General features: G+C 38.1%; 2 protein-coding genes across 6 annotated transcripts; one reads left to right on the top strand and one right to left on the bottom strand.

Moving 5' to 3' along the window:
* The first annotated feature begins 8,796 nt into the window (after positions 1–8,796).
* On the top strand, positions 8,797–11,815 carry LOC133734070 (ankyrin repeat-containing protein At5g02620-like). 2 transcript variants are annotated; one of them, XM_062161723.1, is made up of 6 exons: positions 8,797–8,820; positions 8,984–9,200; positions 9,473–9,949; positions 10,245–10,400; positions 10,484–10,932; positions 11,106–11,815. In XM_062161723.1, the coding sequence occupies exons 2-6, from the start codon at positions 9,026–9,028 to the stop codon at positions 11,718–11,720; spliced, it is 1,872 nt and encodes a 623-aa protein (XP_062017707.1). In that variant the 5' UTR covers positions 8,797–8,820; positions 8,984–9,025; the 3' UTR covers positions 11,721–11,815. The 2 variants fall into 2 exon arrangements, with proteins under 2 accessions (XP_062017707.1, XP_062017708.1); XM_062161724.1 differs by lacking the exon at positions 8,797–8,820 and adding an exon at positions 8,835–8,933 and having other exon boundaries at positions 9,021–9,200.
* On the bottom strand, positions 11,796–17,717 carry LOC133734071 (uncharacterized). 4 transcript variants are annotated; one of them, XM_062161728.1, is made up of 7 exons: positions 17,536–17,717; positions 16,629–17,390; positions 16,378–16,535; positions 13,623–15,071; positions 13,330–13,463; positions 13,081–13,247; positions 11,796–12,141 (listed from the first exon to the last, which is right to left on the bottom strand). In XM_062161728.1, the coding sequence occupies exons 1-4, from the start codon at positions 17,541–17,543 to the stop codon at positions 14,473–14,475; spliced, it is 1,527 nt and encodes a 508-aa protein (XP_062017712.1). In that variant the 5' UTR covers positions 17,544–17,717; the 3' UTR covers positions 11,796–12,141; positions 13,081–13,247; positions 13,330–13,463; positions 13,623–14,472. The 4 variants fall into 4 exon arrangements, with proteins under 4 accessions (XP_062017712.1, XP_062017711.1, XP_062017710.1 ...); XM_062161727.1 differs by having other exon boundaries at positions 13,330–13,487; XM_062161726.1 differs by having other exon boundaries at positions 13,081–13,238; positions 13,330–15,071.
* Between the last annotated feature and the right edge of the window lie 1,320 nt (positions 17,718–19,037).

The raw sequence follows: 19,037 nt of genomic DNA on the forward strand, positions 1-19,037 counted from the left end.
CATTTTCGCATGGAACCCATTGACTATTCATAGGGTACGATTTTCCCTAGGAACGTAGAAAGTTTCTGTGACAGTAATCAAGGTGCCATTTGGCAAGGGGAACTTGGGCTATTCCATGTCCTTGAATTAATACTGATGGCCCAGCCATTGTAGTCACAAAGTCATATACTCATAATGAAAATGGAGTTATAGTGAAAAGAACTCGAAATTTTATTCATAAGGCAAAGGAGTTCATCATTGTCTCTTAACCATTAGGAGAATCTAATCCAAATGCTAGCTAATGCAAAACAAAGGTAGTAGTTTGACTTCTTTCAGTAACTCTAAAATAAATATGACCAGGTGAGTAGAGAGATGTCGGTGGAGCAAAGCTCGCTTAAGTACCACTAATCTCATAACCTTTCTAGACATAACACTTACTTTAGGTAAGCCTACTTTGAAGAAAGACTAAACCATTGGCATTTACTACAAAAATATATGGCAATTGCCTATTACATCTCTTGGAAAAATAAAGACTTAAACAGAATTGGTGATCTATTGATCCCAGTCAGATTTGTAGTCTTCAAACCCTTCACTCTAGATCATCTTCTTGATCTTCTTGTTCCACATAGTGAGCTTCTCTTGCTTCACAATATGCTTTGTAGGCGGTGACAATTTCTTCACGAGCTCTACAAATATGTGCCCAATGACCGGATACTCCACATCGAGAACATACATCTCTTCGCTCAGACTCTATTGATTGAGGCGCTTTGAAAGCGTTATTTAGATGACTCCTAATGTTGGTGGCGCCACCAACATGGCCAGAGGCGTTGCCTCCCTCTCTTTTTCCACGTTGACTTCTTTGGTTCCGTGTTCGCCTATTTTGGCGGTTACCTTCCCAAGTAGAGTGATAATATGGACTAGAACGTCCAGAAGTATCCCTAAGATTAGGATTTCGCTCTTGGCGCCCTCTCTTAGGGGCGCGACTATAATTGGATTATGGAATATGCTCTGTTTCCACGGATCTCGAATTATAGTTCTTCACAAGGATGTTGTCATGCTTTTCAGCGACATTCATAGCTCCAATGAGCTCATGAAACCTTGTAATCTGTCCTGCAGTAACATCGATTCGATAGTTCTTAGCAACCATCAATGCAGAGACGGGGAAGGTAGAGAGAGTCTTCTCAATCAATATCACATCTGTGATCTCTTTACCACATAATTCCATTAAGGATTTAATGCGAAGTGCTTCCGAGTTGTAGTCAAGAACTGACTTGAAATCACTGAAGCGGGGGCTATGCCATCTCACTTGTAGGTCAGGAAGCAGGGAGTCACGGACGTTGCCTAATCTTTCTTCGAGTGAGACCCACAGCCTTCTGGGGTCTTCTTCATTCATACACTCGTACTGGAGCGAATCATCCATATGACGAGTCATTAGGATGATGGCTTTCGCCTTATTTGCCTCTAAGGCTGCTCTATTTGCTTCCAAAGCCTGAGCTCTCTCAACAGTTAGCACGTCCTGGCTAGGCTCGAGAATCGTATCCAAGATTCCATCGGCCTTGAGATGCTAGCGAACATCACGAACCAACCTGTGATATCCAGAGCCAATTGTTCCCAATGGAGCAAAGTCCAATTTGTTCAGGTTACTCATCCTGAAAGAGAACAAGAATTTAGGGTTATTTTCGGAGCGTAAAAGGCTACCACGAAAACATATAAAATTCTTGAGCATAATCGCTTCCAAAAAATTAGGAATTTCTGAGCGTAATCGCTTCCAAGAAATTCAATTCCAAGAGGTATTGGATTAGATCGAAACAATGACGTAAGTGGTCGATCATAAATTCTCTACAAACTCTAAGTTTGGAGATCTCAACAAGCTCCAAGTTTGGAGTGAGCACGAACCACCACAGTTTTGCTTAATTAGGTCTCCCCTATGATGAAGAAAGGGGTGTAGAAGAAGGGATGTTGTAAGTCCCCGAAAAAAGAAGAGAAATTGAATTAAAAACTCTAAAAAAAACGGGAACTTTTAGAAAAAAAAAATACCTCGAAATAGGTCGCCGGAAAATTTGGCAGGAAAAAATCGCTAGAAAAGTGTCCGGAAAAGTCGTCGGCGGTGGTTGACCGGAGTTGACCGAGCTGCTGATGTGGGAGATATGCTGACGTGGCAGTGGGTCCCTCTACTAACGTGGCATGGGTCCCCTCTTGCTGACGTGGCGCAGTTCCGGGTGCTGACGTGGCTGTGGGCTTCTGGGCTTCTTTTCCTTTCCCTTTTTTTTTTCTTTTCCTTCTGCCGGAACATTCAGTCAGCCGGTTCAGTGAGTTTTAGGCCGGTTTTCTTGGTTTTTCTTCCGGTGGTTTAGAGCTTCCGGTGGCCGGTTCGGTAGGTTTCCAGGCAGTTCTTGGGGTGGCGCCGCCGGTTCTGGACTCCTGGGAAGGAGGGCTTCAAGATGTGTGGCGGGGGCCAAAAGGGTTTCAAGGTTTTGTATTCGGATTTAGGGTTTGACTATTTGTTTCAGGGTTAGGACGTCGTACTGATAACGTGTTTAAGGAAAACTGAAATTGGGAGAGAATTGAGTCGTGCTTTCATTGATAATAGGGGCCTCTTTATATGGAGGATTACAAGCATAGAGATAGAGTTGTACATGGAAACATAATCGTACATTGATTGGATATCTCCTAGATTCTCCGAGAATATTTCTAATATAAACCTTATTTCAATTAGAGCAAGTAACCTCGAGTTTGGGTCAGACACATATTCTGGATTTACTTGAACAGTACAAATATTATAATTGGAATTTTCATAAAAAATTTATTGCCATTTAACTCTAACGCTAATTTGAAATCCTCACTCTTTCCCTAATAATATTGATTGAAACAATAACACTAGTACCATATCATTAATTACACCATTGAAATTCTAATCATTACTGCACTTTTGGGAATTATCAGAGTCTGGCCAATTTCAAGGATGTTTCGAGTCGAGGATTAGGTCTTATCTTGTCATTTGAGATTGATATCCACATTTCAGACCAGTCTCCAACATTATTGATTAATTGCTACATGTCCATGGAGTTTAATGGAACCCTAGATGTCTAAAATAGACATATATCCTGGGACCTTAATTCGGATAGCTGGAAAATACTTCCTGCTTAACTACCATGGGTGGTCATTGAAGACTAAATTCAACATGATGTTTTAGATTGGGACACAAGCAATAAGGAACCAGATCACTATAACCTTGGAAAGAAGTTGTACAGTTTTTTCGCCAATGTATATCTATCCGACTGATAATTTCTAACTGATCTATGAAGAATACAAACTTTCCTATGCATATACATAAACAATTACATAACTTATTTGCATTTTTTTTTTCAAAACTTGGTGCATCTGGAGCTTTTACAGATATTAGGTCCCTGCAGTTCATCTCAATAGCATCCATGATAATAACTTTCAGCCCCGCCTTCTCTTTATTCTGTCAATATGAATCAAGATGGGTTTCAAATTTTACATTTTTATTTTCATTTGTCCTAGTTGCTTTGTTTGCGTCTATGCCATTCCTTCTCTTGTCCGACATATCATCTTCTATATTTTGCTCAAGTATGTTATTTCAGCCATAAAAAACACATGCTCTACTAAAAAGTCTGGCTGAATGCTCAATGCCGTACATATTCTACTTATAATAAGTAAACCTTTGGTCTCTAATCTCTATCTGCAATAATGAAGTATGTGTACACATGTATATGTATTCTAGCTAGCTAGCATGTGGAGTTGTAATTAATAATATATTGATCATCCCCTTTGTACGTTCGATGCATAAATGGATGAATATTTTGTGCAACGTTAAATGCAATTTTTGTGACGAGCAAATTCTAGTGTGTTTTCGATCATTTGAATTCTTAAATATCATAATGATCAAAGTAAATGCAACTTGAGCATTAATATGATTTAAATTGTATATATTGATTAAATCATTGCGCACACTGTGCATTTTAGTCTTGCATAAAGTATAATAAATAAAGAACAGAACAAAAGAAAACAAGATAAGTTAGAGTAACCATGCCATGATCGAAAACATAAAAAGAAAGAAAAAATTTAAAATGGACATCTTAGTGGAAGATTGCACCAAGATAAGAGAAGATTCGTAGCCCCCGACTGACCTAAAGATTGAAGTGCCGAGAAAAAAAAAATTTCCAAACAAGATATTTTGGAGGAAGACAACTAGCTAGGCAAAGTAGGTAAATATGGGTCCAAATCTTGTGTCCCTAAAACTTTGTCTCCTTCCCTGTCCTCCTATAGAAATTGAACATCTGAACACTAACCTAACAACAATTAACGCCGTATACATCTATCGCTTCTGAAAATAAAAAGAACTTCTCCTGCCGTCTCCCACTCTTCATCCATTTCTGTTCAAAAACCCACCATTCATCCTTTCTAATTTTGATTTTTCATGTCATCATCATTAACAAGACAAATCGTGAAATTAGTCCATAATTTGGTCGTTAACAGAGCTTCATTGTGGAGATTGGAATCATAATTAGCTTTCTTGGAAATTTCTATCTGATTCCAGATTTCCAGATTGATGATTCCAGAAGAATCAAAGGAAGAACCCAGAAAAATCAGGTCTGAGTCACAACATTTTAGCATCCAAAACCTAAAATGTTTGTCTCTAAAACATGAGCCAACCTTCTTAAACCAAAACTATTAGCTTCAATTGCATATTCCAAATCCTTGAGGTACATAAAGATACTTACAAGCTAGAATAGATTCCCTTCAAAATCCAATTATAATCAATACCCAGATAGAGGAAATGGAAGAACCCAAGGACACAATTCAATGATCTATTTTTAGTTTACAACCAAATGAATTAAATGAAACCCAGGTACCAAAAGAATTAATTGAATGTTTCTCAAGTATCTTCAAGCAAGGGATCTTTGAACCTAGCCGAAGATTGAGCACTTGAGCCCTTGCCGTGATTCTATTTGGTCTGGAAACTTGCAAGAGTAAAGCAATAGAGACTGCCAAGAGTAACGGAAGGGAACTAACGGTGTCAAAATTGTCAATGAAATGGCCAGGTGTCAAGTTTTTATAAGGAGACAAGGAGGGAGACAGGGTTTTTGGAGATAGAAGATTTGAAGCTGTAAACATGAGTTTGCAAAGAATATCAAAAGAAAGTGGGCCAGATTAAAAGACTTTGACTTCCAAGTCTCCCTCTAATAATTTACCTAGCTAGCCAGGGCCACGGGCCACCATGCATCTTTTTATATGATCATGTAGGCCGTAAACCTCACCATGATTCCAGATAATTGGGATTTAATCAACCATTTTAATTTCATGAAAATATATTGGAGATTTTTTAGTGAATGCATTAGCTGGCTTCTTAGTATCTTTTCTGATTTAAATAGAGAGGAACAAAAGGAACGTTCTGCACCTGCTAGGAAAATCTTCTTTACTTGTTGTGGATGCTGCTAGTGCTAGGGCGGAACTACCCTATACAAGGGGTCCAGACACCCACCCCCAAAAGGTTTGTCTTATTTTTCATATAGTGATATAGTGATATAAGTATACCTTATACAATTGCAGAAACTTGCTCTTGATTCAAGTGATGTACCCTCCCCCCCATTAGGTAGGGTAGACGTAGCACGTGGCTGTACGCCCAACCAATCAATGCTTATATAGGAGGCTGTTGTGAGTATTTCATTTTAATTAAACATTTGTAGTTTCAGAATACAATTAAGAAATAGAGAAGTATGATTGGCTGGGCGTACCACGTGGCTGGTACGTTTGCTCTACCTAAGAATTTCTGCTTACTGTGTACTAATTACTCAATTTATAATAAGAAATATTGAAATGTTGCTTAGGTTTAAAATATTTTACAATTAATTATCATTGATATCTAGGTTATTCAATTATTTTATCTTATGAATCTTAATAAAGTGTGTTGGACTTGCTAAATTTGACGTTATTATTCTCTATACTCTCATGTTTTATATCTCGACCCCCAAACGTTTAAATGATTAAATCCTTGTTCCACCACTCCTCGACCTAGACAAGCTAGCCACCGATAGCTAGTAAAAGGGAGGATACCTAGTTCTCTCCTATATATGAACAGGGTTACCGATCGATGATATAGATTCGTTTCTTGTTGATGATGGAGTAGCTAGCTTAGAAGGTTACTCTAGCTTACAAGCTTGCTAGACCTTTACCATTGAGTTTGAGATTTGAAGGAAACAATTGCTGTTTCTCTTTCGATTATAGAAAACGAAGTACATACATAAAAAGTATATATAGAACATTAAAACATGCACGATTGAGATTCGATTGATGTAAAATCCTAATAAAAAACTAAGAGTGCGCGCCGAACAATTAACTCTTCAAAGCAATCGACCTTTTACGCACTATTGAGCTCCTCCCTCCTTTAATTGGTTTTGGTTAATGTCGTTCCACAGAGAATCTGGAAGCTAGAATAAGTGCTAGCTCCAACTCGATCGATCTTTGCGCAGTCGTGTCATTAGAATATTATCTGCTTATTTTGATAGATTTATGCAGCTAGTATCTGGCCGGCCATGGATATATCTGTATATACATATATGTGGGTTTCAGTTGCGTCCTCAGAATTTGGGAAGTCATGGATCTATATTTTACTACTAATTATTAGAGCACGTATAATTACTAATCTATGAGGGCCCTTTTATGGAGTGAGGATTGATGTGGGAAATTTCCTACCAATTTCCCTAGCTCGTGATTTTCAACTTGGTCGTCGAGTACTTTACCCCAGCTCGATCTTGTTCGCGTTCGGTGACTAAAAACAGGATCGTATGTCTTTCACTCTTATAATGGTGGGTTCCTCCATCTGAGAGTGAGAGGCGGCCTATCTGCCTATCATTTACACTCGAGTCTCGATTAGTCAAGTCGCCGACGACTACTTTTTATATGGCCGTGGGGTTTCAGTGATTCTCTCACCACAAGTTTATTTCCAGAGGAAATCCTCTGTCTCCAATTCAGATGGGGATAGGTGTCCCTTCATTCTGATTTGTTGATATAGATTAAAAAATCCTTATCTTAAACTTTTGTTTTATTTTTTAATCCTTATATTCGTTTTTTAATCCTTGTTAACCAATCAGAATGAAGGGACAGGGTGGGGATAGGGGAATGAGGACAGAAGATTTCAGTCCGTTTATTTCGTACTGATTCATTCATGTCTTACAGTTTTCCACTATCAACTAGGTTACAAAACTAGCTAGCTGCCACTATAGCATATACGCATTAGAGAAGATATGTACTATACGCGTACAGATAATTTTTATGTTCACTCTTGAGGTGAATGAGCATATTCACCTTCTATTGCAATTAATGCATTTTAATTTTATAATTTTCTAATGCAATCATTCATGTTGCATAACATCATACAAAGATTAACTCTATAAAAAATCAATCAAATTAATGACCTTTTATTGAGGAAAATGGAATCAGGTTTCAATAAATTACGACGTCACAGCATCAAGTAAAAGGGTTTCAAGAAACCACTCATAGTACAAGTACAAGCACAAGCACAAGCACAATACAGACTGCGTAAAGCAGCCAAAATCTCCTAACCAAACTGCTCAAAACAGCCAAATTATTACTAGCCAAACCTAGAAAAAGAAAATGCAACAAGTAAATAAACCCAACCCTAAATCAAAGCAACTGACATAACATGCTAGCATTGATGCCTAAGACCTTCATGGTGTACATAGCCACTCATCAAATCAGCACACAGCAACGATTAAGGGTAGAATAGGAGGTGAGCCGAGCCAAGGTCAATTATTCAAAGCAAGAAAATTGAAAATCTACCACTCTCCCAAAAACCTAAAACAAGCCTGATCCAAACAAAGAAAGGGAATAAGAGAACGGACTTGCCTAGCCAGACCACTAGGAGCGGCCCAGGCAGGCGGAGGCCCACTAGCCAGGGCCCATCTCTTACCCCTCTCCTTCCCAGAACCACCCGCATCAGGCTTCGAGAGAGCAGCCTCTATTCACCAGTCTGGCGGCTGGTCGTGGACCTCCACCATGGCCATGGTCAAGTCTGGACCCCGACTTGTACTTCGACCTAGACCAAACGACCTGTACTCCTACCTGGATTGCACAATCAACCCCGGTTGGATGGATCAGAATCTGTAGTCACGAACCTGGATCCAAACACCGTCTCAACCCAACACCCTCAACTGCGAACGGAGCCAGACACACCTAGAGCTATCAACGTCGTCGACCGCCAATGCCCTCGCCGCGATCAAAGCCTATCACCGGCAGAATCGAAACCCGCCAACATGATCTAAGAAGCCCCCAGACCAGGAAACCCCTCGTCGCACCCACGAAGTCCACAAAGAACCTGCCCTGCATCGCCACCGTCCATGATTGCCTCCTTGCCTGAAGGAAAGCAACGCTGCCAGTCGAAACCAAGGTTTCGAAAACCAAGGTCGCTCGGTCCGAGAAGCTCGAAGATTTTTTTATCAAATTGAAGACCTTTTAGATATTCATTTCCATGAAATACATGGACGGTTCATCATAATAGTAGTCAGTGTTGTTAGAACCATCCATTTGTTTGATTCAATTAAATAATTAAACGATTTCTGATTCGATTGATTTTTTACAAAGATGATTTTAAAGGCTAATTTAAAATATGGACCATTAAATGATAAATTTATTAAGTAAAAGTATGTTAATCGACAATAGAAGTAAATATGCTTGTTTACCCAAGTGGTGAACCTAAGAATTGTCCGGTACTGGTACTCCATATTTTGGTGACGACCACGCCCCGTCTATATATCCTCTTCAAGTTTCCACACAAGGTACAAGTGAACTTTGGTATTTGTAAGCATCAATAACTCTCTCTCTCTCCCCTCCTTCTCCTCCTCCTCCTCCTTCAGTATAGCTGCAATCTTGTAGTGGGAAACAAATGTTATAGCTAGCGCTTAATCAACCGAGTCTGCAGTCTACTTATTATATTTCTTTTCTTTTCCTTTATTCATTTCAGGTGCATGCTTGTATCTTTACACAATTTGTTCAATCAGGAACCATGTCTATCCCACAAGCACAACATGTATCACCTTCCCAGATTCAATTAACCACAGCTAGCTGCGATTCAGCGACTGGGATAGACAATCAATCTGCAGACATCGCCATCCACATTTCAGCTGATCATTCGGCTCAACCTAACAGACCTTCGTCTTATTTACTAGAACATACAAACAGCAAGTGCCATCTCTAATCTCTTTCCATTTACGTTATTCATAGTGATATCCATCTACTGTACAATTAATTTCTTAATTAGTACGTAAAATTATAAATACAATATTAAGAGGTAGATCGACCGGCTCCAAGCACTGCTGGTCTATCCATTGTATTGACGTTTGCATAGTACTCCCGTAAATCTACCCATCTAATATTAATATATGTAGTTATTTTGTATATATTCTCCATATAAGCAACTTAATTAGTCTCCATATGATTAAACCCCAAACAGGAGAAGAATCCCTTAAGACACGTGTTGCCCTCTATAAGTCTGCACTAAAAGGCGATTGGGCAGCTGCTGAACTAATCTTGAAAAAGGATAGGAGCAGACTTCTGCGAGCAAGCATATCTAGAGGATATGAAACAGTCCTTCACGTTGCAGCAGGAACAAGCCATATTCACTTTGTGGAGAAACTGGTCAGCATGATGGAAGTAGAAGACTTAGCACTGCAGGACGTAAATGGAAACACCGCCTTGTGCATTGCTGCTTCGGCTGGATCTCTAGACATTGTCCAGATTTTGATACAAAAGAACAAGTCATTGCTAAAAATTAGAGGTGGTAAAGGTATGGCACCGGCCTATATGGCTGCTGTGTTAGGACAGTCCGAAATGGCATGTTACCTGTACCGGTACCGTGAAAGTAAAGAGATGCTGGAGAAAACCGACCGAGAAAACTTGTTTTTTTCTTGCATCAACAATTGTCTGTACGGTGGGTATACTAAAAAAGTTTATCCTTTTTTATACATGCATTTGAACATTAATTTATGGGTACAGAAAGGACATGAAATTTTCAAATTGTCAAAATTGCATTCTTAATTTGGAGAAAACCGACCGAGAAAACTTGTTTTTTTCTTGCATCAACAATTGTCTGTACGGTGGGTATACTAAAAAAGTTTATCCTTTTTTATACATGCATTTGAACATTAATTTATGGGTACAGAAAGGACATGAAATTTTCAAATTGTCAAAATTGCATTCTTAATTTCTGTGTGTAAAAATGGCAGATTTGGCCTTACAGTTGCTAGATACTGATAAAGCATTAGCGAAGGCACGTACTAGTTCACAGAGAAATAAAACAGCCTTGCATATCCTGGCTCGAAGACCTTCAGCATTTGGTGGCAGCCAAAGTCCACCAATGTGGACTAGACTCATCAACTCATGTGAGTGAATTCTTCAAAAATTAGTATTTAGCTTCATTACAGTTGACCACGTTGCTTATGTTCTTCAAACTTTTCATCTCAAGTCCTCCCAGGTTTGAGGTTCGAATGCAAAAGAAAGTTGAGAGAAGCTAATGGAGCCTTTAAACTAGTCCACCGCCTCTGGGAAGAAATCTTGAGAGATGAGCATGATAACGTGATGAGGCTAATCAAATATCCTTCAAATTTATTATTTGATGCAGCGGAATTAGGGAATTATGAGTTTCTGGCAATGCTTATGAGCTCTTATCCTGAGTTAGTATGGGAAACTAATGAAAAAAATCGAACCATAATCCATGTCGCAGTTCTGCATCGTCACGCAAGTATCTTCAACCTAGTGCATGAAATAGGCTCAATCAAAGATGTCATCGTGACATATGAAGATGATCAAGGTAACAACATTGTGCATATGGCTGCAAAATTAGCACCTCAAAATCAATTGAATCTCGTGTCAGGCGTGGCTCTTCAAATGCATCGAGAGTTGGTATGGTTTGAGGTACTTCTCTGGCCTTAATGTTTTAATAATGATCATCTAGGTAAAATAGAGGTAATAATTGCATATATGCCATATGCAAGTACACTAAGAAAACTCTACTAATTCGATCATTTTATATCTTCACATTCATTCCTTAGTTAATTACTGGTCTTTATATATCTCTGATGTGGCAGGAAGTCAAAAAGATCGTCCAACCTCAATACATCGAGATGGAAAATGACGAAGGAAAAACACCTCAAGAATTATTTACTGAAGAGCATATGGTGTTAATGGGTGAAGGAGAAAAATGGATGAAGGACACTGCAACTTCATGCATGCTCGTTGCGACTATTATCGCAACCGTAGTGTTCTCAGCTGCATTTAGCATGCCGGGTGGCACAGATGATCATACTGGAAAACCAAACCTTTTGAAACAGAAAGCCTTTCTAGACTTTACCATAGCTGACGAAGTAGCACTCTTTTCCTCTTCAACGGCAATGTTGATGTTCTTGTTCATCCTTACCTCGCGGTATGCAGAAAATGATTTCCGAAAGTCCTTACCCTTGAAGTTGATGGCAGGACTCACTAGCCTCTTCATATCTATAGCATCGATGATGATGGCTTTCAGCACTGCCTTCTATCTATCTTGTCAATACGAATCAAAATGGGTTTCAAATTTTACATTTTTATTTGCATTTGTCCCAATTGCTTTGTTTGCGCTTATGAAATTTCCTCTTGTGTCCGACATGTCATCTTCTATATTTTGCTCAAGTCTACTATTTCAGCCGTGGAAACACATGCTCTACTAGAAGTGGAGCTGAATGCTGTACAACAATTTGGTCGCAGCTACGATAATGATGTACATATGTATACTAGCTAGCATATGGAGTTGTATTTAGATTGATCATCGCATTTTGTACTATGAATGCATAAATGGATGAACATTTTGTACTATGAATGCATAAATGGATGACATGTTATACAAAGTTAAATGGAATCTTTTCAACAAAAACAAATTCTAGTGTCCACCAAGGAGGTCTTTAAGGTCATCCAACCAACAGTTCTTGTATCTTCTAAAATCCTAGCTTTAGCCTTATGAAGTACGACCTTCGCTTCAAGGATACATATCATTTACAAGATACCCATTACCATGGTCAGAAAGCCAACTGAGAGGAACTAAAAATTTGAAGCCAGAGTCACTGTCACAAGCATTGAACACATGTACAGCATCTGCAAATCAAAATAAAATATCACCAAAAAAAAAAAAAAGGAACAGAAGTAGCAACCAGGCATGCAGATGACTTTGCCAACAAGCTTCAAGTTGCTTATATCCAAAAAACTTTCACTGTGCAACAGTCTTAATAAAAGTGAATGATCAATCTGCAGACTACAAGTCATGGGAGGATATGTGATACTACATTAACCGGGAACCCAATCCGTGAATGTACACTATGTTTCATTTTCAGTAAGAAATTAAAAGGAAGAATAGAAAGCAATGTATTTTTTGTGAGTGCCTGCTTGGTTAGTATGAGGAATTGAAGGAAAAATATAGAAAAGAAAAATAACATAATCTGAACTGCCCTTTTGAGTCTCAGAAATTTTTGCTGTAACATAAAATCAGACAAACAAAATGAACAATAAGATAAGATAATCTGATAATGTCTGAGTTCTGTAATTCTCTGTAAAAGAAACATCCCCAATATTTGAAAGTCAATTTATTATTCTAGTTCCTCTCTTATCGCTTGTCCAGACCAAAAAGATAAAACAAAACTGTAACTTTTCAGATCCAGACCAAAGGAAAAAAAAAAAAAAACTTCCTTTCTTCACATAGCCGTATTACATAGAAGGTCTAAAATCATTACTACAATGAAGGCCCATAGACTACGGTCAACAGACTGTCACTTGATAACAGGGTTTTAGTTGTTAAAATATAAAAATCTCTAGAAGACAGTCAGTGATGCAGGTAAGTCTTTTGGATGCTCCGACATCAGTCAGTCAAATAATCATACAAGATCTCATTCTTATGCAGCTACTGTCAGACTAAATGAAACCCAAACCCGCAATAACAGTATGCAAGAATCACTGGTTCCATTTAATAAATTAGACTATTTTCCACATAATGAATGGAGAAACCATAAATGTGCCATGGAAAAATGGAAAACAAAGTACCCTTTGTTATTGATTCGCTGGGTTGAAGTTGATTAACCACTGTCAAGCTAAATTGTGCACATCTAGACCACACCAGAGGCAATTTTGAAGCATCCGGGACATCCAGATATGGTGACAAGCAACCAATAACATTCCACTTCAGATACAGAAGGATCCGCCTAACCAAACTAGTCAAGTCCAAAACCATAACATATATCAGAAAGTATATAACTTTAAAGCGTGTCACTAGTAGTAGATGCTCAAAATTACCATTTAGAATTGCTACAACGAAAATATCAGAGTAATGCTTGAATGCGGTATCCAATATAGAGAAGTTGTCAGCTTTCCATGTGAATGTCACAGGTGGAAGATCATCCCCTTCCTCAACTTTCACATTCTTCATGCTACGAACATAACAATTCTTCAATCTATACGACTTTGGAATCAATATACCAGCATTTTGATTCTTCAATTTACAAAGAGAAATCAACCTGGTTGGAGCAACCAAAGACTGATCCTCAACTAAACTTGGTTCACAGGGGGTGGGGGGTGCCAAAACAAACCTGTATTGCATGACTCTTGGAGTAATAAACCGGGGTCGATCGAACCCACTCTGATCCTCAGCTAGCAAAGGGGTACAATGAGGAGGTGGATCAAAACCCTTGCACAACCTTCACCAAACTGATCAAAACAGAGAGCAGCTGAGGTAGAGAGAGGAAGGGCAATGCCAACTAGAAATATCAACGGAGCTTTGCTTTTTTCTTTAGGCCTTGTAAACCGAAATAAAACTTATATGATATTTTTCGCCAACGTAAATCTCTCCGGCTGATCATTTCTAACTGATCTATGAAGAATACAAACTTTCCCATGCATATACATAAACAATTACATAAGCATGTTTTAGAACAACTAAAACACTGATTGCAATCGTCAGCATGTGAATAAAGGCCAACTCCTCAGGTAGCCTAGTTCATTGTTCATATCCTTGCCGTCCAAATCTATTCTTGCTACCACAAGATCCACCTTTGCAGGAGTTACCTTGGCCTTTAGTCTCTAAACTTCTTCCACAAACTTCTTCATACCCAAAGCACCAGGGCTCCAACCAAACCAATTCAAATCCAAAGATTTTAAGCTCCTCCCATGAAAGTTAGGTGTTCGCGGGCATCATCTGTCATATCCTCAACTTTTGTGGTCTTCAAAATCGAGCCAAAGCAATGACTGCCCATTCGTAACCATGCAACTTCTCTTCTATTGATTTTGAATTCGAGAATGATGCCACCAAGAAACTATATTTAGAAGTGAAAAGAGAGTTTTCTTTATTTTCCTCTAAACCTCAAAAATCTGTGAGCTGACAGCGTCGCATCCTTGTGTTTCTTGACTGAGGTAGGGTCAGTAGGCTCAATGTGAAGTTGTTCAAACAGCAGGTTGTCCTTCTAGGCATGCACCTGTTGACCACTCTTCCATGATGTCAAAAAATCTGGAGCTTTTACAGAAGAAGGTGCGCCTTATGTATATCCACATCAAAAACTTAATGCATCCCAGTAAGCAGGCACCTTTTAACAACTCTGTACCTTGCATCCTGCCAAAGGGTCTGGAGGCTTTACAGATCCACATCTGAAGGTCGCAGTTCCTGTCTTCCTGATGTACATCCTGAACCGATGAAGGGCTAGTAGGCTCGGTGCAATTTCTTTCAAAACTTGGTGCATCCTGGTAGGCAGGCATCTGTTCGCAATTCAGTTCCTTGCATGTAGTCAAAAAGTCTGGAGCTTTTACAGAATCCATATCAGGTCCCTGCTCCTTAAGTTCCTCTTCTGAGGGTTGCACGGGTGCAGAACCAACAGTTCTTTTATCATCTAAAATCTTAGCTTTACCCTTATCAAGTATGACCTTGGCTTCAAGGATACATGTATCATTTACCAGATACTCATTACCATGGTCAGAAAGCCAACTGAGAGGAACTAAAAATTTGAAGCCACAGTCACTGTCACAAGCATTGAACACATGTACAGCATCTGCAAATCAAAATAAAATATCACAAAAAAAATATATTAATAAAAGGCATAGCTCATTACTACATAGTAAAGAAACAATAATAATGGGGTAAATTTTTTTAGGATACACAGAGATGAACTCAATTAAGGTTTCATAGATTAACAATCTTGATAATCAATTATAGAGATATATCAACATATGTTAGATAAAAGGAACTTTTAAGCATATATCAAAACTTGAGTTGTCAGAGGCATTTGGGGAAAACTAACCAAATGGATGCCTATGATATTTTGCAATATTTCCACCCTTTTTTTTTTTTTTGATGCATCTTACAACTAAATACACATTGGGAACCAGTTGACCAGAACCTTAACAAAATAGGGAGCACTATCTTCTTCTTTGCTTTTTCCCCTCTGGGTGGAGCAATAAATTGAAATGATCATCATTATAGCCATCATTCAATATACATCTTTGTTGTGTTCAATGCTCAAAATGAAGCAACCAGGCAAGCAGATGACTTTGCCAACAAGTTTCAAGTTGCTTATATTCAAAAAACTTTCATTGTTCAAGTCTTAATAAAAGTGCACGATCAATCTGCAGACTACAAGTCATGGAAGGATATGAGATACTACATTAACCGGGAATAAAAGTGAACGACCAATCCATGAATGTACACTATGTTTCATTTTCAGTAAGAAATTAGGAAGAAAAATAGAAAGCAATGTTTTTTGGTGTTTGCATGCTTGGTTACTTTGAGGAATTGAAGGAAAAATATAGAAAAAAAAAAAGAGTAAAAGAACATAATGTGAAATATCATTTATCAGAAATTTTGGAGTTTACATAATATGAACAGAAACAAAATGAACAATAAGATAAGATAATGTGTGAGTTCTATAATTCTCTGTAAAAGAAACATCCACCATATTTGAAAGCCAATTTATTATTATTCTAGTTCCTCTCTAATCGCTTGTCCAGACCAAAAAGATAAAACAAAACTATAATTTTTCTGATCCAGACCAAAGAAAAACATACTTCCTTTCTTCACCTAGCCGTTAAGTCATAGAAGGTCTAACATCATTACTACAACGAAGACCCATAGACTAGGGTCAACAGACTGTCATTTGGTAACAAGGTTTCAGTTGTGAAAATATAAAAATGTCTAGAAGACAATCAGGCAAAAAATCATACAAGAGTCAGACTGATTGAAACCCAAACCCCCAATAACAGTATGCAAGAATCACTCGTTCAATTTAATAAATTAGACAATTTTCTACATAATGACTGGATCACCATAAATGTGCCATGGAAACATGGAAAACAAAGTACCCTTTGTTATTGATTCGCTGGGTTGAAGTTGATTAACCACAGACAAGCTGAAACGTGCACATCTAGACCAACCCTGAGGCAATTCTGAAGCATCCGGGACATCCAAATATGGTGACAAGAAATCAACAACATTCCCCTTCAGATACAGAAGGATCCGCCTGACCAAAGCAGTCAAGTCCAAAACCATAAGACATATATCAGAAAGTATATAACGTTAGAGCATGTGACAAATAGTAGATACTCCAAATTACCATTTAGAATTTCCGGTGACGAAAATATCAGAGTAATGCTTGAAGGCGGCATCCAACTTAGAGAAGTTTTCAATTTTCCATGTGAATGTCACGGGTGCAAGATCATCCCCTTCCTCGACTTTCACCTTCTTCATGCTACGAACATAATGTTTCTTCAATCTATACGACCTTGGAATAAATATACCAGCATTCTGATTCTTCAATTTATGAAGAGAAATCAACCTGGTTCGAGCTACCATAGACTGATCCTCAACTAAAATCGGTTCACAGGGAGTAGGGGGTGCATCATAATAAGTAGTAACCCCTTCCTCCAAAGTAGGCCCCAAACCGGCTAGACAATCAGCTACACAGTTCTGCTGTCTATACACATGACTCAGTGTCCATCTCAAGTTTCGGTTAAACAGATCATTGCAGCTCTTAATCAATTGAATCAGATGGTGATCTTGGTACAATTCGCCTACATTCGATAAAAGATTTACAGCCAACTTGGAGTCAGTTTCTACCTCAAGAAGTGACCACCCAGAATTGGATGCAAGTTCCAAGCCTTTGAGCAAGGCCTTAAGCTCTGCCTCAATAACTTTGCCTGTTCCCAAATTGGCTGCAAATCCAGCTACCCATTCTCCGTTTTCGTTCCGAATAACACCTCCTCCTCCAATGCACCCAGATTTGTTACGCCGACTCCCGTCTACGTTGAGCTTGTACCAGCCCTGGGGAGGAAAGCTCCAGGACAACAACAATTCCTCCCTGCCTCTCTTACCTTTCCTGTGTTGAATAGGAACAAGGCCCTTAAACATAAAGGTGATCATTGTGCTTTTAACTAATACTAAACCCTAAACCCTAAGCCAAACTTTCAAATTCAAACCACAGAGAGAATCAAAACTATGGGGGGGGGCGGGTGAGAGCTTACCTTCCCATATTGCCGATTCCAAGAAAACCAGAAGGAGGAGATTCTACCCTTTTCGCTCAACAAACACGAGCTTCCCGCTCTTGAGCAGAGTAGCCAGCGACCCACCCAACTTCAATTCTCAATTTGAGCGCTTGTTGTGTTCACTTCTTCATCTTTCCGCGAGGCTGCCTTTTTTTTTTTTTTTTTTTTTTTTTTTTTTTTTAATCAAAGTTTCCAAGTATGTTTTATTGAACTTCAATTTATATGAAGGGTTAATAGTCAATATATACTACATTTGGTTTTATTTCAACCACCAATTTGTTATACCCTAAATTTTCACAATTACATTAAATTTTGCTATCTTATGTTTTTAAAATTAGCTAATTTACAATCAATTCGTGAATTCTCTCATCCAAATATTGATGAATTTTGAAAATATAGTAGCTAATTTTGAAAACTTAGGGAAGAAAATTAGTTAGTTCTGAGAGCCTAGAGTGTTAGAAATCCTAAATCATAGTCATGAACAAATCACCACAGTGAAAACACAAACGTGAACAAATCACTACAGCAAATTTGAATCGCAAACAAAACATCGCAATGAATTCCCCGCAGTGAATATTGTAAACTATCTCAAATTGAATACATGAAATTAAACTATCTGTGTAATACATTCTAGGAAAGTAAATAACAATCTTACTTGAACCACTCGAGTTGTCCATTTGGTTCTTCTCCTGATTCCACCTTTATTTTTCTCTTTCAGTTGATGGGACTATTCCAGAATGAGAAAACAACATGTGTATCAGCAGGGACCAAATCTGACATATATACAGTTATCCATTCACGTCAGTTTCTTCCATCAAGAAACTGTCATCATATTTTAACTGTATTTTCAAACTGAACATCAGATAATACATCATAACTGCATTTATTTGAATTTCATAATTCTAACAGATTATAAGTAGGACCAAATATGATTTAATATAGTCTCTATACTTATTTCAATGCTTGAACTCAAAAACCAGTCATTCACATATCTACACTCAGCCTTATACAATGTCTTGTTCATTAGGATATCTAACATAGAGTAGTAAATTTAACAGAAGGGTAGCAAATTGGCTAACATAAAACTTAGGTTAGCAAATTGGTAATGGAAAATCAAAGTTTAAGTGTACATGAGTTACTTATTTTAAATGTCAAGGACTTGAATTAAAATTTTGTTCGTATTTGTGCTTTCTGTTATATAATTTCACAAAATAATGTTAGAAACATTAAATTTCATTTGCTAATAGGTGCGTACAATGACAGAGCATCTAAGGAAGACCAAAAAGTGTCATTTCGATCAGCAACTGCAAACGTGTGCAACTTTTTGTGATATCAAAGGGCATTTTGCTTCTTCCCAAAAAAAAAAAAAAAAAAAAGGAAGAGGCATTTTGCTTTCAAGTCGATCATAAGTTGTTTGCATTTTATTTTGGCTAATATAAGCTGCATGCATTGCTGTTTTTTTTTTTGTGTTTCAGTCAGTG

The sequence above is a fragment of the Rosa rugosa genome, chromosome 2, assembly GCF_958449725.1.
Source record: "Rosa rugosa chromosome 2, drRosRugo1.1, whole genome shotgun sequence".
In the NCBI taxonomy this organism is placed as follows: Eukaryota; Viridiplantae; Streptophyta; class Magnoliopsida; order Rosales; family Rosaceae; genus Rosa; species Rosa rugosa.

Bases quoted from the DNA above. Each gene is read 5' to 3' on its own strand.
- LOC133734071 (XM_062161728.1), bottom strand. The intron at 16,536-16,628 runs GTAATTTGGAGT...TGCTTTGGTCAG, and splicing joins GTCACCGGAAATTCTAAATG to GCGGATCCTTCTGTATCTGA. The intron at 15,072-16,377 runs GTACTTTGTTTT...TTTGATTTGCAG, and splicing joins CAGCGAATCAATAACAAAGG to ATGCTGTACATGTGTTCAAT.
- LOC133734070 (XM_062161723.1), top strand. From the start codon at position 9,026: ATGTCTATCCCACAAGCACAACATGTATCACCTTCCCAGATTCAATTA. The intron at 9,950-10,244 runs GTGGGTATACTA...TAAAAATGGCAG, and splicing joins CATCAACAATTGTCTGTACG to ATTTGGCCTTACAGTTGCTA. The intron at 10,933-11,105 runs GTACTTCTCTGG...CTGATGTGGCAG, and splicing joins GAGAGTTGGTATGGTTTGAG to GAAGTCAAAAAGATCGTCCA.